Genomic DNA, 19,849 nt, shown 5'->3' on the forward strand with positions numbered 1-19,849 from the left:
CATGTCAGTAACTGACCTGAGACCTGTTAGTAACTGACCTGAAACCTGTTAGTAGACCTGAAACCTGTTAGTAACTGACCTGAAACCTGTTAGTAACTGACCTCAGACCTGTTAGTAACTGACCAGAGACCTGTTAGTTACTGACCAGAAACCTGTTAGTAACTGACCTGAAACCTGTTAGTTACTGACCTCAGACCTGTTAGTTACTGACCTGAGACCTTGTTGTTGTTGTTGTTGTAACTAGGTGGTAGAGTGGTAGTCGGCGATATGGCTGAGCCTGTACTAACTATTGTGTGTGTGTGTGTGTGTTTAGGCCAGCCTGGCAGAGTGGTTGTCAGCGATAGGGTTGAGCCTGTACTAACTATTGTGTGTGCGTGTGTGTGTGTGTGTGTGTGTGTGTGTGTGTGTGTGTGTGTGTGTGTGTGTGTGTGTGTGTGTGTGTGGGTGTGTGTGTGTGTGTGTTTAGGCCAGCCTGGCAGAGTGGTTGTCAGCGATAGGGCTGAGTCAGTACCAGCAGGTTCTGGTGCAGAACGGATACGAAAACATTGACTTCATCACAGACATCACCTGGGAGGACCTGCAGGAGATAGGCATCATGAAGCTGGGTAGGACGTACACACACACACACACACACACACACACACACACACACACACACACACACACACACACACACACACACACACACACACACACACAGTTTAAAGACAGAAGCAAGGCAACTGAATGTATCCTGCCGTCCAATCACATCTTTGAACGTCGATGTTAAAATGACCACCTGTCGTCTGAACTCCCCGTTCACTTGAAAACAGAATTGATTAAATATCAAAAAGGAGAATGCATGTAGCCACACACTGACTGGACTCTACCCACACACTGACTGGACTCTACCCACACACTGACTGGACTCTACCTACACTGACTGGACTCTACCCACACTGACTGGACTCTACCTACACTGACTGGACTCTACCTACACTGACTGGACTCTACCTACACTGACTGGACTCTACCTACACTGACTGGACTCTACCCACACTGACTGGACTCTACCTACACTGACTGGACTCTACCCACACTGACTGGACTCTACCTACACTGACTGGACTCTACCTACACTGACTGGACTCTACCTACACTGACTGGACTCTACCCACACTGACTGGACTCTACCTACACTGACTGGACTCTACCCACACTGACTGGACTCTACCCACACTGACTGGACTCTACCTACACTGACTGGACTCTACCTACACTGACTGGACTCTACCTACACTGACTGGACTCTACCTACACTGACTGGACTCTACCCACACTGACTAGACTCTAGCCACACTGACTGGACTCTACCTACACTGACTGGACTCTACCTACACTGACTGGACTCTACCCACACTGACTGGACTCTACCCACACTGACTGGACTCTACCTACACTGACTGGACTCTACCTTCACTGACTGGACTCTACCCACACTGACTGGACTCTACCTACACTGACTGGACTCTACCTACACTGACTGGACTCTACCCACACTGACTGGACTCTACCCACACTGACTGGACTCTACCTACACTGACTGGACTCTACCTACACTGACTGGACTCTACCTACACTGACTGGACTCTACCTACACTGACTGGACTCTACCCACACTGACTGGACTCTACCTACACTGACTGGACTCTACCTACACTGACTGGACTCTACCCACACTGACTGGACTCTACCCACAATCCCAGACTGACCCTTTAATATGAGACGGCTTATAACGTTATCGATTTAAAGACCGAAAAATGGATCTCCTTCCATCCAATCTCAGCCCTGATCGATATTAAAACTCTGTTACTAACTTCCCCTGATCAAACTAACCTGACCCCTGAACTCTGTTACTACCAACCTGACCCCTGAACTCTGTTACTAACCTCCCCTGATCAAACCAACCTGACCCCTGAACTCTGTTACTACCAACCTGACCCCTGAACTCTGTTACTAACCTCCCCTGATCAAACCAACCTGACCCCTGAACTTTGTTACTACCAACCTGACCCCTGAACTCTGTTACTAACCTCCCCTGATCAAACCAACCTGACCCCTGAACTCTGTTACTACCAACCTGACCCCTGAACTCTCTTACTAACCTACCCTGATCAAACCAACCAGTCTCCTGAACTCTGTTACTACCAACCAGTCTCCTGAACTCTGTTACTACCAACCTGACCCCTGAACTCTGTTACTACCAACCTGACCCCTGAACTCTGTTACAAACCTCCAAAAAAAAAAAAAAAAAAAAAACACAAAAGTAAAGACTCAGTGCTACAACATGGTATATCAGACACTACAGTTGAGGAACAATGGGAAATTCATTCTGCTTTGAAAGTTGATAAACGTTGGGAACCCCACTTTTTTTTTTTAGAAAATGACCCTTGAATATTTTGCTACACCTACTGGAGAGCTTTACTTTGTCTACCTACACCCATTCAGCATCGTTCACACCCTCTTAAGCCTTCAGCCCCACCCTATCTCTTCTTAGGGATTCACATGTGAGGCCATGTGCTAAAAAGAGGGAGTACGGTAGTGTAGTAAACAACCAACGATTTCAAGACTAAATAAATTGTGATAGTAGTAGCAAACAGTACTAGTAAAAAAACAACAACCACTTTATCTAGTCCTTGGTTTATATCCTAATCTGACTTTGGTGCAGGTCATGTTGCTCTTCACAAAACTCAACAACAAGGTCTCAGGTCAGTAACTAACAGGTCTCAGGTCAGTTACTAACAGGTCTCAGGTCAGTTACTAACAGGTTTCTGGTCATTTACTAACAGGTCTCATGTTGTTCTTCACAAAAATCAACATTTATTTGTCACACGCACACAGCTGGTGTAAATGGTACAGTGGAATGGTTTCTCGCATATTTGCATAGTAGCCATATCATAACTAAGAAAGTGTCCAGATAAAACATATTTTATATAAATATTGTATCATTATTAGATGACACTTACCAAGACATTATTAAAGGGTTAGGGTTAGGGTTAGGGTTAGGTCTCAGGTCAGTTCCTAACAGGTCTGAGGTCAGTTACTAACAGGTTTCAGGTCTACTAACAGGTTAGATGACCGAGACATTATTAAAGGCACATGAAAGTTCACATGTCACAGAAGGCATTTATGCCCCCCCCAAAAAAAACACATTTTGATCAAAAATACATTATAAAAACATTCAAATGCCTCTCCTGTGAAGTAGTGACGTGCCACACTGCGCTTCCTGAAATTATATTAAATACATATTATACTGTACATTAGACGCCTTACAATATTATCTCATATCATATCTTGTTGTGGTTTGTCCCCACTAGGTCACCAGAAGAAGCTGATGCTAGCTGTGAAGCGATTGGCTGAGATGCAGCGTGGCTCTGAGGGGCGGAGCTCCCCCAGGAAGAAGCCTCCACCAATCACACAGCAGCAGGAAGTGATGTCCATAGAGAACAGGCCCCCTGACAACGGTGAGGTCACAATAGAATCATTTCACATTACACCCTTAAAAAAAAAAAAAAATGTGTTATTTGCTGGTTAAGTAGTGACAGGGGTTATTTTGACCCAGCCGTTTGGGTTGTTGGGAATAACCAAACATGGGTTCATTTAACCATCAGTCGGGTTGACCCAGCAGCTGGCTCTTATTTTAACGTAATCCATAGGTTATTTTCAGGAGGTGTGACCTATTATTAAGGGGCGTGGGCTTTGATATAGTTATTTTTGGCTACCCATGAGAGTAAATGTCATTTCTGTTCAATTTAAATTGACCTTGAATATTATGAGCATTACATATTCAAATATAAAATTCATCCATCTCTCCATGTCTCTCCATCTCTCCATGTCTCTCCATCTCTCTCCATGTCTCTCCATCTCTCCATGTCTCTCCATCTCTCCATGTCTCTCCATCTCTCTCCATGTCTCTCCATCTCTCCATGTCTCTCCATCTCTCCATGTCTCTCCATCTCTCCATCTCTCTCCATCTCTCTCCATGTCTCTCCATCTCTCCATGTCTCTCCATCTCTCCATGTCTCTCCATCTCTCCATGTCTCTCCATCTCTCCATGTCTCTCCATCTCTCTCCATGTCTCTCCATCTCTCCATGTCTCTCCATCTCTCCATGTCTCTCCATCTCTCCATCTCTCCATGTCTCTCCATCTCTCCATGTCTCTTCATCTCTCCATGTCTCTCCATCTCTCCATGTCTCTTCATCTCTCCATGTCTCTTCATCTCTCCATGTCTCTCCATCTCTCCATGTCTCTCCATCTCTCCATGTCTCTCCATCTCTCCATGTCTCTCCATCTCTCTCCATGTCTCTCCATCTCTCCATGTCTCTCCATCTCTCCATGTCTCTCCATCTCTCCATGTCTCTTCATCTCTCTCCATGTCTCTCCATCTCTCCATGTCTCTTCATCTCTCTCCATGTCTCTCCATCTCTCCATGTCTCTCCATCTCTCCATGTCTCTCCATCTCTCCATGTCTCTCCATCTCTCCATGTCTCTCCATCTCTCCATGTCTCTCCATCTCTCCATCTCTCTCCATGTCTCTCCATCTCTCCATGTCTCTCCATCTCTCCATGTCTCTCCATCTCTCCATGTCTCTCCATGTCTCTCCATGTCTCTCCATCTCTCCATGTCTCTCCATCTCTCCATGTCTCTCCATGTCTCTCCATGTCTCTCCATCTCTCCATGTCTCTCCATCTCTCCATGTCTCTCCATCTCTCCATGTCTCTCCATCTCTCCATGTCTCTCCATCTCTCCATGTCTCTCCATCTCTCCATGTCTCTCCATCTCTCCATGTCTCTCCATCTCTCTCCATGTCTCTCCATCTCTCCATGTCTCTCCATCTCTCCATGTCTCTCCATCTCTCCATGTCTCTCCATCTCTCCATGTCTCTCCATCTCTCCATGTCTCTCCATCTCTCCATGTCTCTCCATCTCTCCATGTCTCTCCATCTCTCCATGTCTCTTCATCTCTCTCCATGTCTCTCCATCTCTCCATGTCTCTCCATCTCTCCATGTCTCTCCATCTCTCCATGTCTCTCCATCTCTCCATGTCTCTTCATCTCTCTCCATGTCTCTCCATCTCTCCATGTCTCTCCATCTCTCCATGTCTCTCCATCTCTCCATGTCTCTCCATCTCTCCATGTCTCTCCATCTCTCCATGTCTCTTCATCTCTCTCCATGTCTCTCCATCTCTCCATGTCTCTTCATCTCTCTCCATGTCTCTCCATCTCTCCATGTCTCTCCATCTCTCCATGTCTCTCCATCTCTCCATGTCTCTCCATGTCTCTCCATCTCTCCATGTCTCTCCATCTCTCCATGTCTCTCCATCTCTCCATGTCTCTCCATCTCTCCATGTCTCTCCATCTCTCCATGTCTCTCCATCTCTCCATGTCTCTCCATCTCTCCATGTCTCTCCATCTCTCCATGTCTCTCCATCTCTCCATGTCTCTCCATCTCTCCATGTCTCTCCATCTCTCCATGTCTCTCCATCTCTCCATGTCTCTCCATCTCTCCATGTCTCTTCATCTCTCCATGTCTCTCCATCTCTCCATGTCTCTCCATCTCTCCATGTCTCTCCATCTCTCCATGTCTCTCCATCTCTCCATGTCTCTCCATCTCTCCATGTCTCTCCATCTCTCCATGTCTCTCCATCTCTCCATGTCTCTCCATCTCTCCATGTCTCTCCATCTCTCCATGTCTCTTCATCTCTCTCATCTCTCTCTCATCTCTCTCTCTCCATTGCTCTTCATCTCTCTCCATCTCCCTCTCCATCATATGTAATATATCTCTCCATCATATGTAATATATCTCTCCATCTCCCTCTCCATCATATGTAATATCTCTCCATCATATGTAATATATTTCTCCATCATATGTAATATCTCTCCATCATATGTAATACATCCCTCCATCATATGTAATATATCTCTCCATCATATGTAATATCTCTCCATCATATGTAATATATCTCTCCATCATATGTAATATCTCTCTCCATCATATGTAATATATCTCTCCATCATATGTAATACATCTCTCCATCATATGTAATATCTCTCCATCATATGTAATATATCTCTCCATCATATGTAATATATCTATCTCTCCATCATATGTAATATATCTATCTCTCCATCATATGTAATATATCTCTCCATCATATGTAATATCTCTCTCTCTCCATCATATGTAATATATCCCTCCATCATATGTAATATATCTATCTCTCCATCATATGTAATATATCTCTCCATCATATGTAATATCTCTCTCTCTCCATCATATGTAATATCTCTCCATCATATGTAATATATCTCTCCATCATATGTAATATATCTCTCCATCATATGTAATACATCTCTCCATCATATGTAATATCTCTCTCTCTCCATCATATGTAATATCTCTCCATCATATGTAATATATCTCTCCATCATATGTAATATATCCCTCCATCTCCCTCTCCATCATATGTAATGTATCCCTCCATCTCCCCCTCCATCATATGTAATATATCTCTCCATCATATGTAATATCTCTCCATCATATGTAATATATCTCTCCATCATATGTAATATATCTCTCCATCATATGTAATATATCCCTCCATCTGTCTCTCCATCATATGTAATATATCTCTCCATCATATGTAATATATCCCTCCATCTCTCTCTCCATCATATGTAATATATCTCTCCATCATATTTAATATATCTCTCCATCTCTCTCCAGAAATCGTCACTTCTCCCAAGTTGTGCACCTTCCAGGACAGCGAGTTGAGCCCCGAGCTGCAGACAGCGCTGATCCAGCCTAGCCCAGAGGTCAAGGGTCAAAGGACCCGCAGCCTCAGCAAGGACCCCGAGGAGGGAGTAGGGCCAGGGGGTAGAGGAGGAGGAGGAGTGCCCCCTAAGAAGGAGGCTCGGACCATGAGACAGACCAGCCAGGGGAGCCAGAGAGGCAGCGCCTCATCCAAACCTCGCCCACCCTCCCACGCCCACTCAATGCCGGCACCCCCTTACACTCCCCCTCACACCCCCACCAAGAAACCCCTGCACTCCTCCACCTCCGCCCCGGGCCCCTCACCGCAGGCCAAACCCAAATCCTCCCCACAGCTAATACAAGGAGAGAGGCCTGGTTCCCCCCGCTCTCACCCCCTGTCCAACGCACATCGCGGGACTCACAACACCCAGACTCAGCCTGGTCCTCAGCCTGGTCCTCAGCCCCAGCCTAGTCCTCAGCCCCAGCCTGGTCCTCAGCCCCAGCCTGGTCCTCAGCCCCAGCCTGGTCCTCAGCCCCAGCACCAACCCACACCTACTCCCCAATCTCAGCCTACAGCCCAGCCGACGGAGGAAGAGGAGAGGGAGAAGGAGAGGGAGAAAGAGAGGGGGATTGAGAGGGAGAAAGAGAGGGGGATTGAGAAGGAGAGCACCCTCCAGCCGCAGCCTAGCCCCCAGGTGTCTGTTCCCCTCCTGTGCCTGCCTCCGGAGGCTGAGGGGGGAGACGGGGGAGAGATGGGTGAGGCGGGTGAGGCCCTCCTTAAGAAGCGAGCTAACAGTCTGAACCGCTACGCTGGGTCTGACGGGGAGGGGGAGGAGAGGGGGGGTGGAGGTGCAGGGGCGGGGACAGGAGTGGCCCCTCCAGGGAGGCTAGCAGGGGGCGGTACAGGTAAATACGCCACGGTGACTCACCGGGTCAGCCGCAGCCACTCCGTACGCAACCAGGACAAGAACGTCAACCGCAGCCAATCACAGTCCATCGCCCTGCGACCCAAGAAGAAAGGCCCGCCCCCTCCGCCTCCCAAACGCTCCAGCTCAGCTATCTCGAACTCCAACCTCGCCGACACACACACGCCGACACACACACACGCGGCTGACGGGCTGCTGGGCGTGCCCTACAACCCCCAGAGACGGGCCAGCGACCTGGGTGTATCCGTGGAGACGGTTGTCGTGGATACGGGGAGCGCGGGCAGCGTGAGGAGCATAGCGGCCATGTTGGAAATGTCCTCTATCGGGGGCGGGGCCAAGGGCATGGCTATACAGAGAAACTTCCTGCAGGTAGGGGAGGTGTTGTATGTTTCTCTCGTTGTCTGTCACTATCTCTGTCTGTCTCTGTCACTTTACCCTGCCTTTGTGTACAAATCTACCTCAAATACCTTATTATTATCTATCCTGACGTCTAGTCACTTTACCCTGCCTTCATGTACATATCTACCTCAAATACCTTATTATTATCTATCCTGATGTCTAGTCACTTTACCCTGCCTTCATGTACATATCTACCTCAAATACCTTATTATTATCTATCCTGATGTCTAGTCACTTTACCCTGCCTTCATGTACATATCTACCTCAAATACATTATTATTATCTATCCTGATGCCTGGTCACTTTACCCTGCCTTCATGTACATATCTACCTCAAATATCTCATACCTCTGCACATTGATCTGGTACTTCCTGTTTATAGCTCCACATTGATCTGGTACTTCCTGTATATAGCTCCATATTGATCTGGTACTTCCTGTATATAGATCCACATTGATCTGGTACTCCCTGTATATAGCTCCACATTGATCTGGTACTCCCTGTATATAGCTCCACATTGATCTGGTACTTCCTGTATATAGCTCCACATTGATCTGGTACTTCCTGTATATAGCTCCACATTGATCTGGTACTTCCTGTATATAGCTCCACATTGATCTGGTACTTCCTGTATATAGCTCCACATTGATCTGGTACTGGTACTTCCTGTATATAGCTCCACATTGATCTGGTACTTCCTGTATATAGCTCCACATTGATCTGGTACTGGTACTTCCTGTATATAGCTCCACATTGATCTGGTACTGGTACTCTCTGTATATAGCTCCACATTGATCTGGTACTCCCTGTATATAACTCCACATTGATCTGGTACTGGTACTCCCTGTATATAGCTCCACATTGATCTGGTACTGGTACTCCCTGTATAGAGCTCCACATTGATCTGGTACTCTCTGTATATAGCTCCACATTGATCTGGTACTCCCTGTATATAGCTCCACATTGATCTGGTACTGGTACTTCCTGTATATAGCTCCACATTGATCTGGTACTTCCTGTATATAGCTCCACATTGATCTGGTACTTCCTGTATATAGCTCCACATTGATCTGGTACTGGTACTCCCTGTATATAGCTCCACATTGACCTGGTACTTCCTGTATATAGCTCCACATTGACCTGGTACTTCCTGTATATAGCTCCACATTGACCTGGTACTGGTACTCCCTGTATATAGCTCTACATTGATCTAGTACTTCCTGTATATAGCTCCACATTGATCTGGTACTGGTACTCCCTGTATATAGCTCCACATTGATCTGGTACTTCCTGTATATAGCTCCACATTGATCTGGTACTGGTACTTCCTGTATATAGCTCCACATTGATCTAGTACTTCCTGTATATAGCTCCACATTGATCTGTTACTTCCTGTATATAGCTCCATATTGATCTGGTACTCCCTGTATATAGCTCCACATTGATCTGGTACTTCCTGTATATAGCTCCACATTGATCTATTACTTCCTGTATATAGCTCCACATTGATCTGGTACTTCCTGTATATAGCTCCACATTGATCTGGTACTGGTACTTCCTGTATATAGCTCCACATTGATCTGGTACTGGTACTTCCTGTATATAGCTCCACATTGATCTGGTACTGGTACTTCCTGTATATAGCTCCACATTGATCTGGTACTTCCTGTTTATAGCTCCACATTGATCTGGTACTTCCTGTATATAGCTCCACATTGATCTATTACTTCCTGTATATAGCTCCACATTGATCTGGTACTTCCTGTTTATAGCTCCACATTGATCTGGTACTTCCTGTATATAGCTCCACATTGATCTATTACTTCCTGTATATAGCTCCACATTGATCTATTACTTCCTGTATATAGCTCCACATTGATCTGGTACTGGTACTTCCTGTATATAGCTCCACATTGATCTGGTACTGGTACTTCCTGTATATAGCTCCACATTGATCTGGTACTGGTACTTCCTGTATATAGCTCCACATTGATCTGGTACTGGTACTCCCTGTATATAGCTCCACATTGATCTGGTACTGGTACTTCCTGTATATAGCTCCACATTGATCTGGTACTTCCTGTATATAGCTCCACATTGATCTGGTACTTCCTGTATATAGCTCCATTCGTGTGTATTTTATTGATGTTACCATTTTATTTTTTTAAACTCTGCACCTTCGGGAGAGGCTCGTCAGTCAGCGTTTCACTGTAAAATCTAATCTAGTTGTATCTATCGCATGTGACAACTACAATGTGATTTAATTTGTCAGCAGCGGGATGCCATTGGTCTGGACGGGGAGGTGGTGAACCGCCGTAGGACCATCAGTGGTCCTGTTACTGAGCTGGTCGCGGCAGCTAGGAGGGACAGACCTACCCCTGTACCACTGTGTACCGCACCCCAACCCTCTCCTCTCCCTTCTACACCCCAGCTGCCTTCCTCCCCTCGCTCCCCCTCCTCCCCTCACCCCTCGTCTCCTCACCCCTCGTCTCCTCACACCCCTTCTTCCGGTAGTTCGGCCGAGAACCTTCCGTTTGCTGCTGAGAGGAAACAGACCGTGAAGAGGCAGAGAGGAGAGGGAGAGGAAGAAGGAGAAACAGAAGTGAGCGTTTACATTTTTATGAATTTGTATGAAAACACTGAGATATGGTGTCTGTACATGAAAAATGATAAATTATATTATTTTGGGGGGGGTGTGGCACGGTCAAAAAATCTAATATTGTTATTTATAAGCTGTGTCGTTTGTCTCTAGGGTGATGGAGACGGTCTCCATGGAGACGGCGTGTTCTCCCTTCCCCAGGATGAGCTGTCCCGGGTCGACGCCACGGCAACCCTGAAACGGCGTCCCCGCTGCAACAAGCCTCACCCCAACGGGTCGCGTTTCACCCTGACAGAGTCTTCCACCGTCAAGCGCCGTCCCAAGAGCAGAGACAAGGAGCCGGAGGGCTTCTCAGAGAGCGGCATCGCAGACATCACCGGGACCTCCAAGACATGGGCCTCTAACACCGGGGCCGTTCACACCGGGGCCGCTAACACCGGGGCTGTTACCGGGCCGGAGCCGGGGCCAGCCATACCGTACGAGAACGGCACCGCCACCGTTAAACGCCGGCCGGTGTATGAGACGGGAGAAGCGGAGCCTAGTCCGATCCAGGCTACGCCTCCTCTCAGGGACAGCTCAGACCTGGGAGGACCAGGGGTGGTGGCGGGGGGAGAAGGGGGAGGAGCGGTGACCCCTGTGAGGAAACCCAAACCCCCCGTCTCCCCCAAACCTGTCCTGGCTCAGATGAGGAGACACTCCTCCTCTAGAAAAGTCCCCCTGCCTGGACCTGGCACCCCCGGCAGCCCAGGTACTGTCCTGCACTGGGATTTACTAGCATGTAATACTGATGCCCAGCTCTCAATGTAAAGTTCTCACCTATAGGTCTGTCGGCTAATCTCCCTCTCTCACACCTTCCTCTCTCTCACACCTTCCTCTCTCTCTCACACCTTCCTCTCTCTCTCACACCTCTCTCTCTCTCTCTCTCCTTCCTCTCTACCCAGTTGAAGCAAAGAAGATTCCTCCCCCAGTCTCCCCCAAACCGGCTCCTCCCCCCACAGCCCCTAAACCAACCAAACACCTCCACTCTATAACCACACCCACCTCCCCCCCCTACTCCTCCTCCCCCAACCCCAACGCCAAACCCCCCACCCCTCCCGCCCAGAGTCCCCACACCCCACTCACCCCCCAGAGTCCCCACACCCCCCTCACACCCACCCCTCCACCTATCAAACCCCCCCGCTCCTCCATCGGGGGCGTGTCCGTGGACATGGGAACAGTGGCGGCGGTCAGCGTGGTGATGTCAGAGGCGGAGTCTGTGCATCAGAAGCTGGAGGAGACGAGCGCGTCATTGGCTGCTGCCTTAAAGGCTGTAGAGGACAAGATACGAGAGGAACAAGAGTGAGTTACTACACACACACACATCAATATTGGATATACATTATCCCCAATGCTAATCAATATTGGATATACATTATCCCCAATGCTAATCAATATTGGATATACACTATCCCCAATGCTAATCAATATTGGAGACACATTATCCCCAATGCTAATCAATATTGGAGACACATTATCCCCAATGCTAATCAATATTGGAGACACATTATCCCCAATGCTAATCAATATTGGAGACACATTATCCAAAATGCTGATCAATATTGGAGACACATTATCCCCAATGCTAATCAATATTGGAGACACATTATCCCCAATGCTAATCAATATTGGAGACACGTTATCCACAATGCTGATCAATATTGGAGACACATTATTCCCAATGCTGATCAATATTGGAGACACATTATCCCCAATGCTGATCAATATTGGAGACACATTATCCATAATGCTAATCAATATGGGAGACACATGATCCATAATGCTGATCAATATTGGAGACACATTATCCCCAATGCTAATCAATATTGGAGACACATGATCCATAATGCTGATCAATATTGGAGACACATTATCCATAATGCTAATCAATATTGGAGACACATTATCCATAATGCTAATCAATATTGGAGACAAATTATCCCCAATGCTAATCAATATTGGAGACACGTTATCCACAATGCTGATGCTAGACCAGTATGTAGGGGATCTAGTTTCAGACCAGTATGCAGGGGGATCTAGTTTCAGACTACTGTGTAGGGGGATCTATTTTCAGACTCTTCGTATTTATCCTCATATGAATAGTCAATTGGTTTCAATTTCTCAAGCCATGCGGTTCTGAATGAGCCAACGTGGAATGGTTTGGTGTTTATGTCTTTATACTCAAAAACGGGAATATTTTCGTAGGTGATCTAGTTTCAGACTAGTATGTAGGGGATCTAGTTTCAGACTAGTATGTAGGGGATCTAGTTTCACGCCAGTGTGTAGGGGATCTAGTTTCATGCCAGTGTGTAGGGGATCTAGTTTCAGGCCAGTGTGTAAGGGGATCTAGTTTCAGGCCAGTATGTTTGGGGATCTAGTGTCAGGCCAGTGTGTAGGGGATCTAGTTTCACACCAGTGTGTAGGGGGTCGAGTTTCAGACCAGTATGTAGGGGATCTAGTTTCAGACCAGCAGGGAATCTAGTTTCAGACCAGTATGTAGGGGGATCTAGTTTCAGACCAGTATGTAGGGGGATCTAGTTTCAGACCAGTATGTAGGGGATCTAGTTTCAGACCAGTATGTAGGGGGATCTAGTTTCAGGCCAGTGTGTAGGGGATCTAGTTTCAGGCCAGTATGTAGGGGGATCTAGTTTCAGGCCAGTATGTAGGGGATCTAGTTTCAGACCAGTATGTAGGGCGATCGAGTTTCAGACCAGTATATAGGGGATCGAGTTTCAGACCAGTATGTAGGGGGATCTAGTGTCAGACCAGTATGTAGGGGGATCTAGTTTCAGACCAGTTTGTAAGGGATCTAGTTTCACACCAGTGTGTAGGCGATCGAGTTTCAGACCAGTATATAGGGGATCGAGTTTCAGACTAGTATTTAGGGGATCTAGTTTCAGACCAGTATGTAGGGGGATCTAGTTTCACACCAGTATGTAGGGGATCTAGTTTCAGACCAGTACGCAAGGGATCTAGTTTCAGACCAGTATGCAAGGGCTCTAGTTTCAGACCAGTTTGTAGGGGATCTAGTTTAAGACCAGTATTTAAGGGGATCTAGTTTCAGACCAGTATATAGGGGGATCTAGTATGTAGGGGATCTAGTTTCAGACCAGTAGGGGACCTCGTTTCAGGCCAGTATGTAGGATATCTAGTTTCAGACTAGTATGTAGGGGATCTAGTTTCAGACCAGTATCTAGGGGTATCTAGTTTCACACCAGTATGTAGGGGGATCTAGTTTCAGACCAGTATGTAGGGGATCTAGTTTCAGACCAGTATGTAAGGGATCTAGTTTCAGACCAGTATGTATGGGGATCTAGTTTCAGACCAGTTTGTAGGGGATCTAGTTTCAGACCCGTATGTAGGGGATCTAGTTTCAGACCAGTATATAGCGGATCTAGTTTCAGGCCAGTATGTAGGGGGTCCTAGTCTCAGGCCATTGTGTAGGGGATCTAGTTTCAGACCAGTATGTAGGGGGATCTAGTTTCAGAGTAGTATGTAGGGGATCTACTTTCAGACCAGTAGGGGATCTAGTTTCAGGCCATTGTGTAGGGGATCTAGTTTCAGACCCGTATGTAGCAGGATCTAGTTTCAGACCAGTAAGTAGGGGATCTAGTTTCAGACCAGTATGTATGGGGATCTTGTTTCAGACCAGTTTGTAGGTGATCTAGTTTCAGACCCGTATGTAGCGGGATCTAGTTTCAGGCCATTGTGTATGGGGACCTTGTTTCAGACCAGTTTCTAGGTGATCTAGTTTCAGACCCGTATGTAGCGGGATCTAGTTTCAGGCCATTGTGTAGGGGATCTAGTTTCAGACTAGTATGTAGGGGATCTAGTTTCAGACCAGTATGTATGGGGATCTAGTTTCAGACCAGTTTGTAGGGGATCTAGTTTCAGACCCTTATGTAGGGGATCTAGTTTCAGACCAGTATCTAGGGGATCTAGTTTCAGACCAGTATGTATGGGTTTTCTAGTTTCAGACCAGTTTGTAGGGGATCTAGTTTCAGACCCGTATGTAGCGGGATCTAGTTTCAGACCAGTATGTAGGGGATCTAGTTTCAGACCAGAATGTAGGGGATCTAGTTTCAGACTAGTATGTAGGGGGATCTATTTTCAGACCAGTATCTAAGGGATCTATTTTCAGACCAGTATCTAAGGGATCTAGTTTCAGACCTTTCTTTCACACCTGCTGCATTTGGTTACTATAGAATATAATAACTTGATATACTGTACAATTAAAACAGATCAAGACAGTATACCAGACAGACGCATTATCCTCACAATGCTTCGTTTTGTGTCTGTGTGTCCGTCCGTCTGTGTGTGTGTAGTTGGGTTGCAGAGGAGAAGACGACGGTCAGTATCCTTGACGACATCGGCAGCATGTTTGACGACCTGGCCGACCAGCTTGACGCCATGTTGGAGTAACCGTGACAACAGCTGGCCGTCCCCGTGACAAAGCAGCCTGCCTCAGGACTTCCTCCTTCCCTCCGCAGGCACAACGTTCCTCTCTCTCTCCATCCTCCTCTGTCCACTAAAGGACAGAGGACCACTCCATTACAGAGGAGAACTCTTGGTCGCTAGGCTGTCCTGTCACAGCTTAAACAAGCAGTTACAGCCTCATGTGATGAATTGTAGTTATGGTATGTGATGTGTACATTGTCAGCATGAAGAGCGTTTATATTTACAGAAAACAGGCTCCTCTCTGAGAGAGAGTCATGCATTAGTTCAGTCATATTATAAATATATATATATAAAATATATAGATATACGATTTGGTCTTCTCTGTTGAATGGTTATGCTGTTGTCATGTTTATGAATCGCTGGAATTTTTATGTGACCAAAATGTAACTCTGCTCCTGAAGTGTGTGTTCTGGAATCGTGAGTGTTCTGGAATCGTGAGTGTTCTGGAATCGTGAGTGTTCTGGAATCGTCACTGTTCTAGACGGAGAGGAGGAGATGACAGCTGGTTGGATGTAAAGGGCTTCGGAATGGCAGAACTTCCTGTACAAGCCCCGCCTCCAGAGGCCAGATTCTGATGTTATTCTCTCCTCCTTCCATAACATACCCCCCTCCCTCCCTGTTATTAACAGAGCACAGTGTTGAGTCTGGGGTTAGGGCTCAGGTGGGGGGGGGTCAAGGGTTCTAGAGGTTCAGTACCATGTTGACCTCTACTGCACAATAGAGAAGGTATAGTTTAAGTTTACTTAGCGTGGTTACGGGCTGATTGAACTGGAATGAAGGGCTCTGTTCAGTCTGGAGAGATGAAGTGGTACAGATGGCGGAATAAGAGATGTCAAAAGGTAATTTCCCCTTTGACACGACATATACAGCGTTTAACGGGAGTCTTTCGCTGTCGCGGCAACGTTGCCTTTATATTCCAGTGACATTAAAACACTGATACTTCCACGGTAAGGGATCAGAGTCCTCACTTCAAGCTGAGGGGGGGGGGGGGGGTCTGATGGTGGAACTTCCACGATAAGGGATCAGAGTCCTCACTTCAAGCTGAGGGGGAGGGGGGGGGGGGGGGGTCTGATGGTGGATCATCTCTAATTCCTCTCTCTCTCTCCCCTCACTATTCTCTCTCTCCCCTCACTATTCTCTCTCTCCCCTCACTATTCTCTCTCTCCCCTCACTATTCTCTCTCTCCCCTCACTATTCTCTCTCCCCTCACTATTCTCTCTCCCCTCACTATTCTCTCTCTCTCCCCTCACTATTCTCTCTCCCCTCACTATTCTCTCTCCCCTCACTATTCTCTCTCTCTCTCCCCTCACTATTCTCTCTCTCTCCCCCCTCACTATTCTCTCTCTCCCCTCACTAGTCTCTCTCTCCCCCCTCACTATTCTCTGTCTCTCTCTCCCCCCTCACTATTCTCTCTCTCCCCTCACTATTCTCTCCCCCCTCACTATTCTCTCTCTCCCCCCACTATTCTCTCTCCCCCCTCACTATTCTCTCTCCCCTCACTATTCTCTCTCTCCCCCCTCACTATTCTCTCTCTCCCCCCACTATTCTCTCTCCCCCCTCACTATTCTCTCTCCCCTCACTATTCTCTCTCTCTCCCCTCACTATTCTCTCTCTCCCCCCTCACTATTCTCTCTCTCTCTCCCCTCACTATTCTCTCTCTCTCTCCCCTCACTATTCTCCCCCCCCCCCCCCACCTAAACCTGCTAACGTTACAGTGCGGTCTATCTGCGTCATCCATCTCTCGCTCCCTCCATTCCACCCTATCGGAGGAGGAGGAAGAAGATTATGTTAACGCCCCCCCCCCCCCAAACCTGCTAACGTCACAGTGAGGTCTATCTGCGTCATCCATCCAGACAGAACTCACTACAGCCTCTCTTTACGTGCTAAGAGAATAGTTGGAATGTTGACGTAATGAATATATATATAGAGTAACATTTGGATAATTTTGCAACAACAACAAAAATATGTTTTTAAATTCTGATTTTATGATGTGGGTTTGTTCTGAAGGCTGTAGGTGTTTAAAGTTGTAAATAATTACATGTTATGTTCTCAATAATAATTTAAAAATGTAAATTATCTTTCTTAGGGTTATTTTTATTTTCATGAGAGCTTTATCTGGGCCTGTCTTCTTGTCCGGGTGATCTGGGCCTGTCTTCATGTCCCGGTGATCTGGGCCTGTCTTTTATGTCCGGGCCTGTCTTCATGTCCGGGTGATCTGGGCCTGTCTTCATGTCCGGGTGATCTGGGCCTGTCTTCATGTCCGGGTGATCCGGGCTTGTCTTCATGTCCGGGTGATCTGGGCCTGTCTTCATGTCCGGGTGATCTGGGCCTGTCTTCATGTCCGGGTGATCTGGGCCTGTCTTCATGTCCGGGTGATCTGGGCCTGTCTTCATGTCCGGGTGATCCGGGCCTGTCTTCATGTCCGGGTGATCTGGGCCTGTCTTCATGTCCCGGTGATCTGGGCCTGTCTTCATGTCCGGGTGATCTGGGCCTGTCTTCATGTCCCGGTGATCTGGGCCTGTCTTCATGTCCGGGTGATCTGGGCCTGTCTTCATGTCCGGGTGATCCGGGCCTGTCTTCATGTCCGGGTGATCTGGGCCTGTCTTCATGTCCCGGTGATCTGGGCCTGTCTTCATGTCCGGGTGATCTGGGCCTGTCTTCATGTCCGGGTGATCCGGGCCTGTCTTCATGTCCGGGGGATCTGGGTGGGGTCAGTCGGTCATCCAGGTGATCGACCGACCCCAAAGTGCTGCATGTTTAATGACGACAGACACCGGTCTCGATGGCTTGAACCCCGGGTCACAAGACTTGGGTTAGCTTCCTGAGCGAAAGGCTGAGCCTAGGCATTATCTCTAAGAGCTAAACAAGTCTTCATGTTCACAGAAACACCTCCGTTACATAAACCTCCACAACTTCTGGTCACATGACTCCAGTCCCATCTCTCTCCTCTTCCCGACTCTATCCTGACCCAATCTGAGATGGGTTGTACCGCCCTGAGGAGAAGTTGGCTCTAACCACAAATCTAGGATCAGCTTCTTCCGTCTTAACCTTAATGTGGGGGAAACACAGAACTGATTCAAGATCAGCGTCTGTCAGCCCCATGTGTGTAAATATAGCTGGATGTTTTTCCAACGCTGCTTCTATCTTCCTGAGTCTCGCTCATTCTCCTGCTTTCTTTGTGTTGGGGGGGGGGGCTGAATATTAAATTAGAACAGCCATGGTCAAGAGGGAGGAACTGAATATTAAATTAGAACAGCCATGGTCAAGAGGGAGGAACTGAATATTAAATTAGAACAGCCATGGTCAAAACAGAGGGAGGAACTGAATATTAAATTAGAACAGCCATGGTCAAAACAGAGGGAGGAACTGAATATTAAATTAGAACAGCCATGGTCAAAACAGAGGGGGGAACTGAATATTAAATTAGACCAGCCATGGTCAGAACAGAGGGAGGAACTGAATATTAAATTAGAACAGCCATGGTCAAAACAGAGGGGGAGGGACTGAATATTAAATTAGAACAGCCATGGTCAAGACAGAGGGGGAGGGACTGAATATTAAAACAGAGGGGGAGGAACTGAATATTAAAACAGAGGGGGAGGGACTGAATATTAAAACAGAGGGGGAGGGACTGAATATTAAAACAGAGGGGGAGGGACTGAATATTAAAACAGAGGGGGAGGGACTGAATATTAAAACAGAGGGGGAGGGACTAAATATTAAAACAGAGGGGGAGGGACTGAATATTAAATTAGAACAGCCATGGTCAAAACAGAATGGGAGGAACTGAATATTAAATTAGAACAGCCATGGTCAAAACAGAGGGGGGAACTGAATATTAAAACAGAGGGGGAGGGACTGAATATTAAATTAGAACAGCCATGGTCAAAACAGAGGGGGGGACTGAATATTAAAACAGAGGGGGAGGGACTGAATATTAAAACAGAGGGGGAGGGAACATAGTACTGTTTTTGTTTGTTTGGTTTTTAAAAAGAAAAAGTTGTTTTTACGTTCGCTTGTGAGCATCGACAGAGACCCGAGTGGTTTCTGGGCCCCGCTGCAAGAGTGTGTGTGTGTGTGTGTGTGTTGTAGCTACTCTGCTGTGTGTTGACAGTATGAAACGTGGGAACGTGGTGTGCTTGCAGTGATGCATCTATGGATTTATTCCTCTCAGAATAAATAAATGTTCTATACAAACTCTGTTCCACTGGACTCTTTTACTACGGTCTGTCTGTCTGTCTGCCTACGTGTGTCTGCCTGCCTGCGTGCCTGCCTGCCTGTCTGTCTGCCTGTCTGTCTGTCTACGTGTGTCTGCCTGCCTGTCTGTCTGTGTGTGTGTGTGTGTGTCTGCCTACGTGTGTGTGTCTGTCTGCCTGTCTGTCTGTCTGCCTACAGTTGAAGTCAGAAGTTTACATTAAAACTAGTTTACATACACTTAGGTTGGAGTCATTAAAACTTGTTTTTCAACCACTCCACAAATGTCTTGTTAACAAACTATAGTTTTGGCAAGTTGGTTGGGACATCTACTTTGTGCATGACACAAGTCATTTTTCCAACAATTGTTTACAGACAGATTATTTCACTTATAATTCACTGTATCACAATTCCAGTGGGTCAGAAGTTTACATACACTAAGTTGA

The 19,849-nt window shown here is 46.9% G+C and overlaps 1 protein-coding gene across 6 annotated transcripts in view; it reads left to right on the top strand.

Annotated features, from left to right (window-relative positions):
- The window catches only part of LOC110516853 (caskin-1), a 135,352-nt gene extending 119,159 nt beyond the window's left edge, over positions 1-16,193 (top strand). For 5 of the 6 annotated variants that reach the window (XM_036972308.1, XM_036972311.1, XM_036972310.1 and 2 more), the window contains 7 exons: positions 467-605; positions 3,357-3,503; positions 6,766-8,087; positions 10,389-10,718; positions 10,869-11,463; positions 11,657-12,053; positions 15,077-16,193. In XM_036972308.1, the coding sequence (XP_036828203.1) occupies positions 467-605; positions 3,357-3,503; positions 6,766-8,087; positions 10,389-10,718; positions 10,869-11,463; positions 11,657-12,053; positions 15,077-15,173 (3,027 nt within the window). In that variant the 3' untranslated portion in view covers positions 15,174-16,193. The remainder of the gene's footprint in view (positions 1-466; positions 606-3,356; positions 3,504-6,765; positions 8,088-10,388; positions 10,719-10,868; positions 11,464-11,656; positions 12,054-15,076) is intronic. The other variant, XM_036972309.1, reaches the window with a different exon arrangement.
- The last annotated feature ends 3,656 nt before the right edge of the window (positions 16,194-19,849 follow it).

The sequence above is a fragment of the Oncorhynchus mykiss genome, unplaced genomic scaffold (genome assembly GCF_013265735.2).
Source record: "Oncorhynchus mykiss isolate Arlee unplaced genomic scaffold, USDA_OmykA_1.1 un_scaffold_140, whole genome shotgun sequence".
Classification (NCBI taxonomy): domain Eukaryota; kingdom Metazoa; phylum Chordata; class Actinopteri; order Salmoniformes; family Salmonidae; genus Oncorhynchus; species Oncorhynchus mykiss.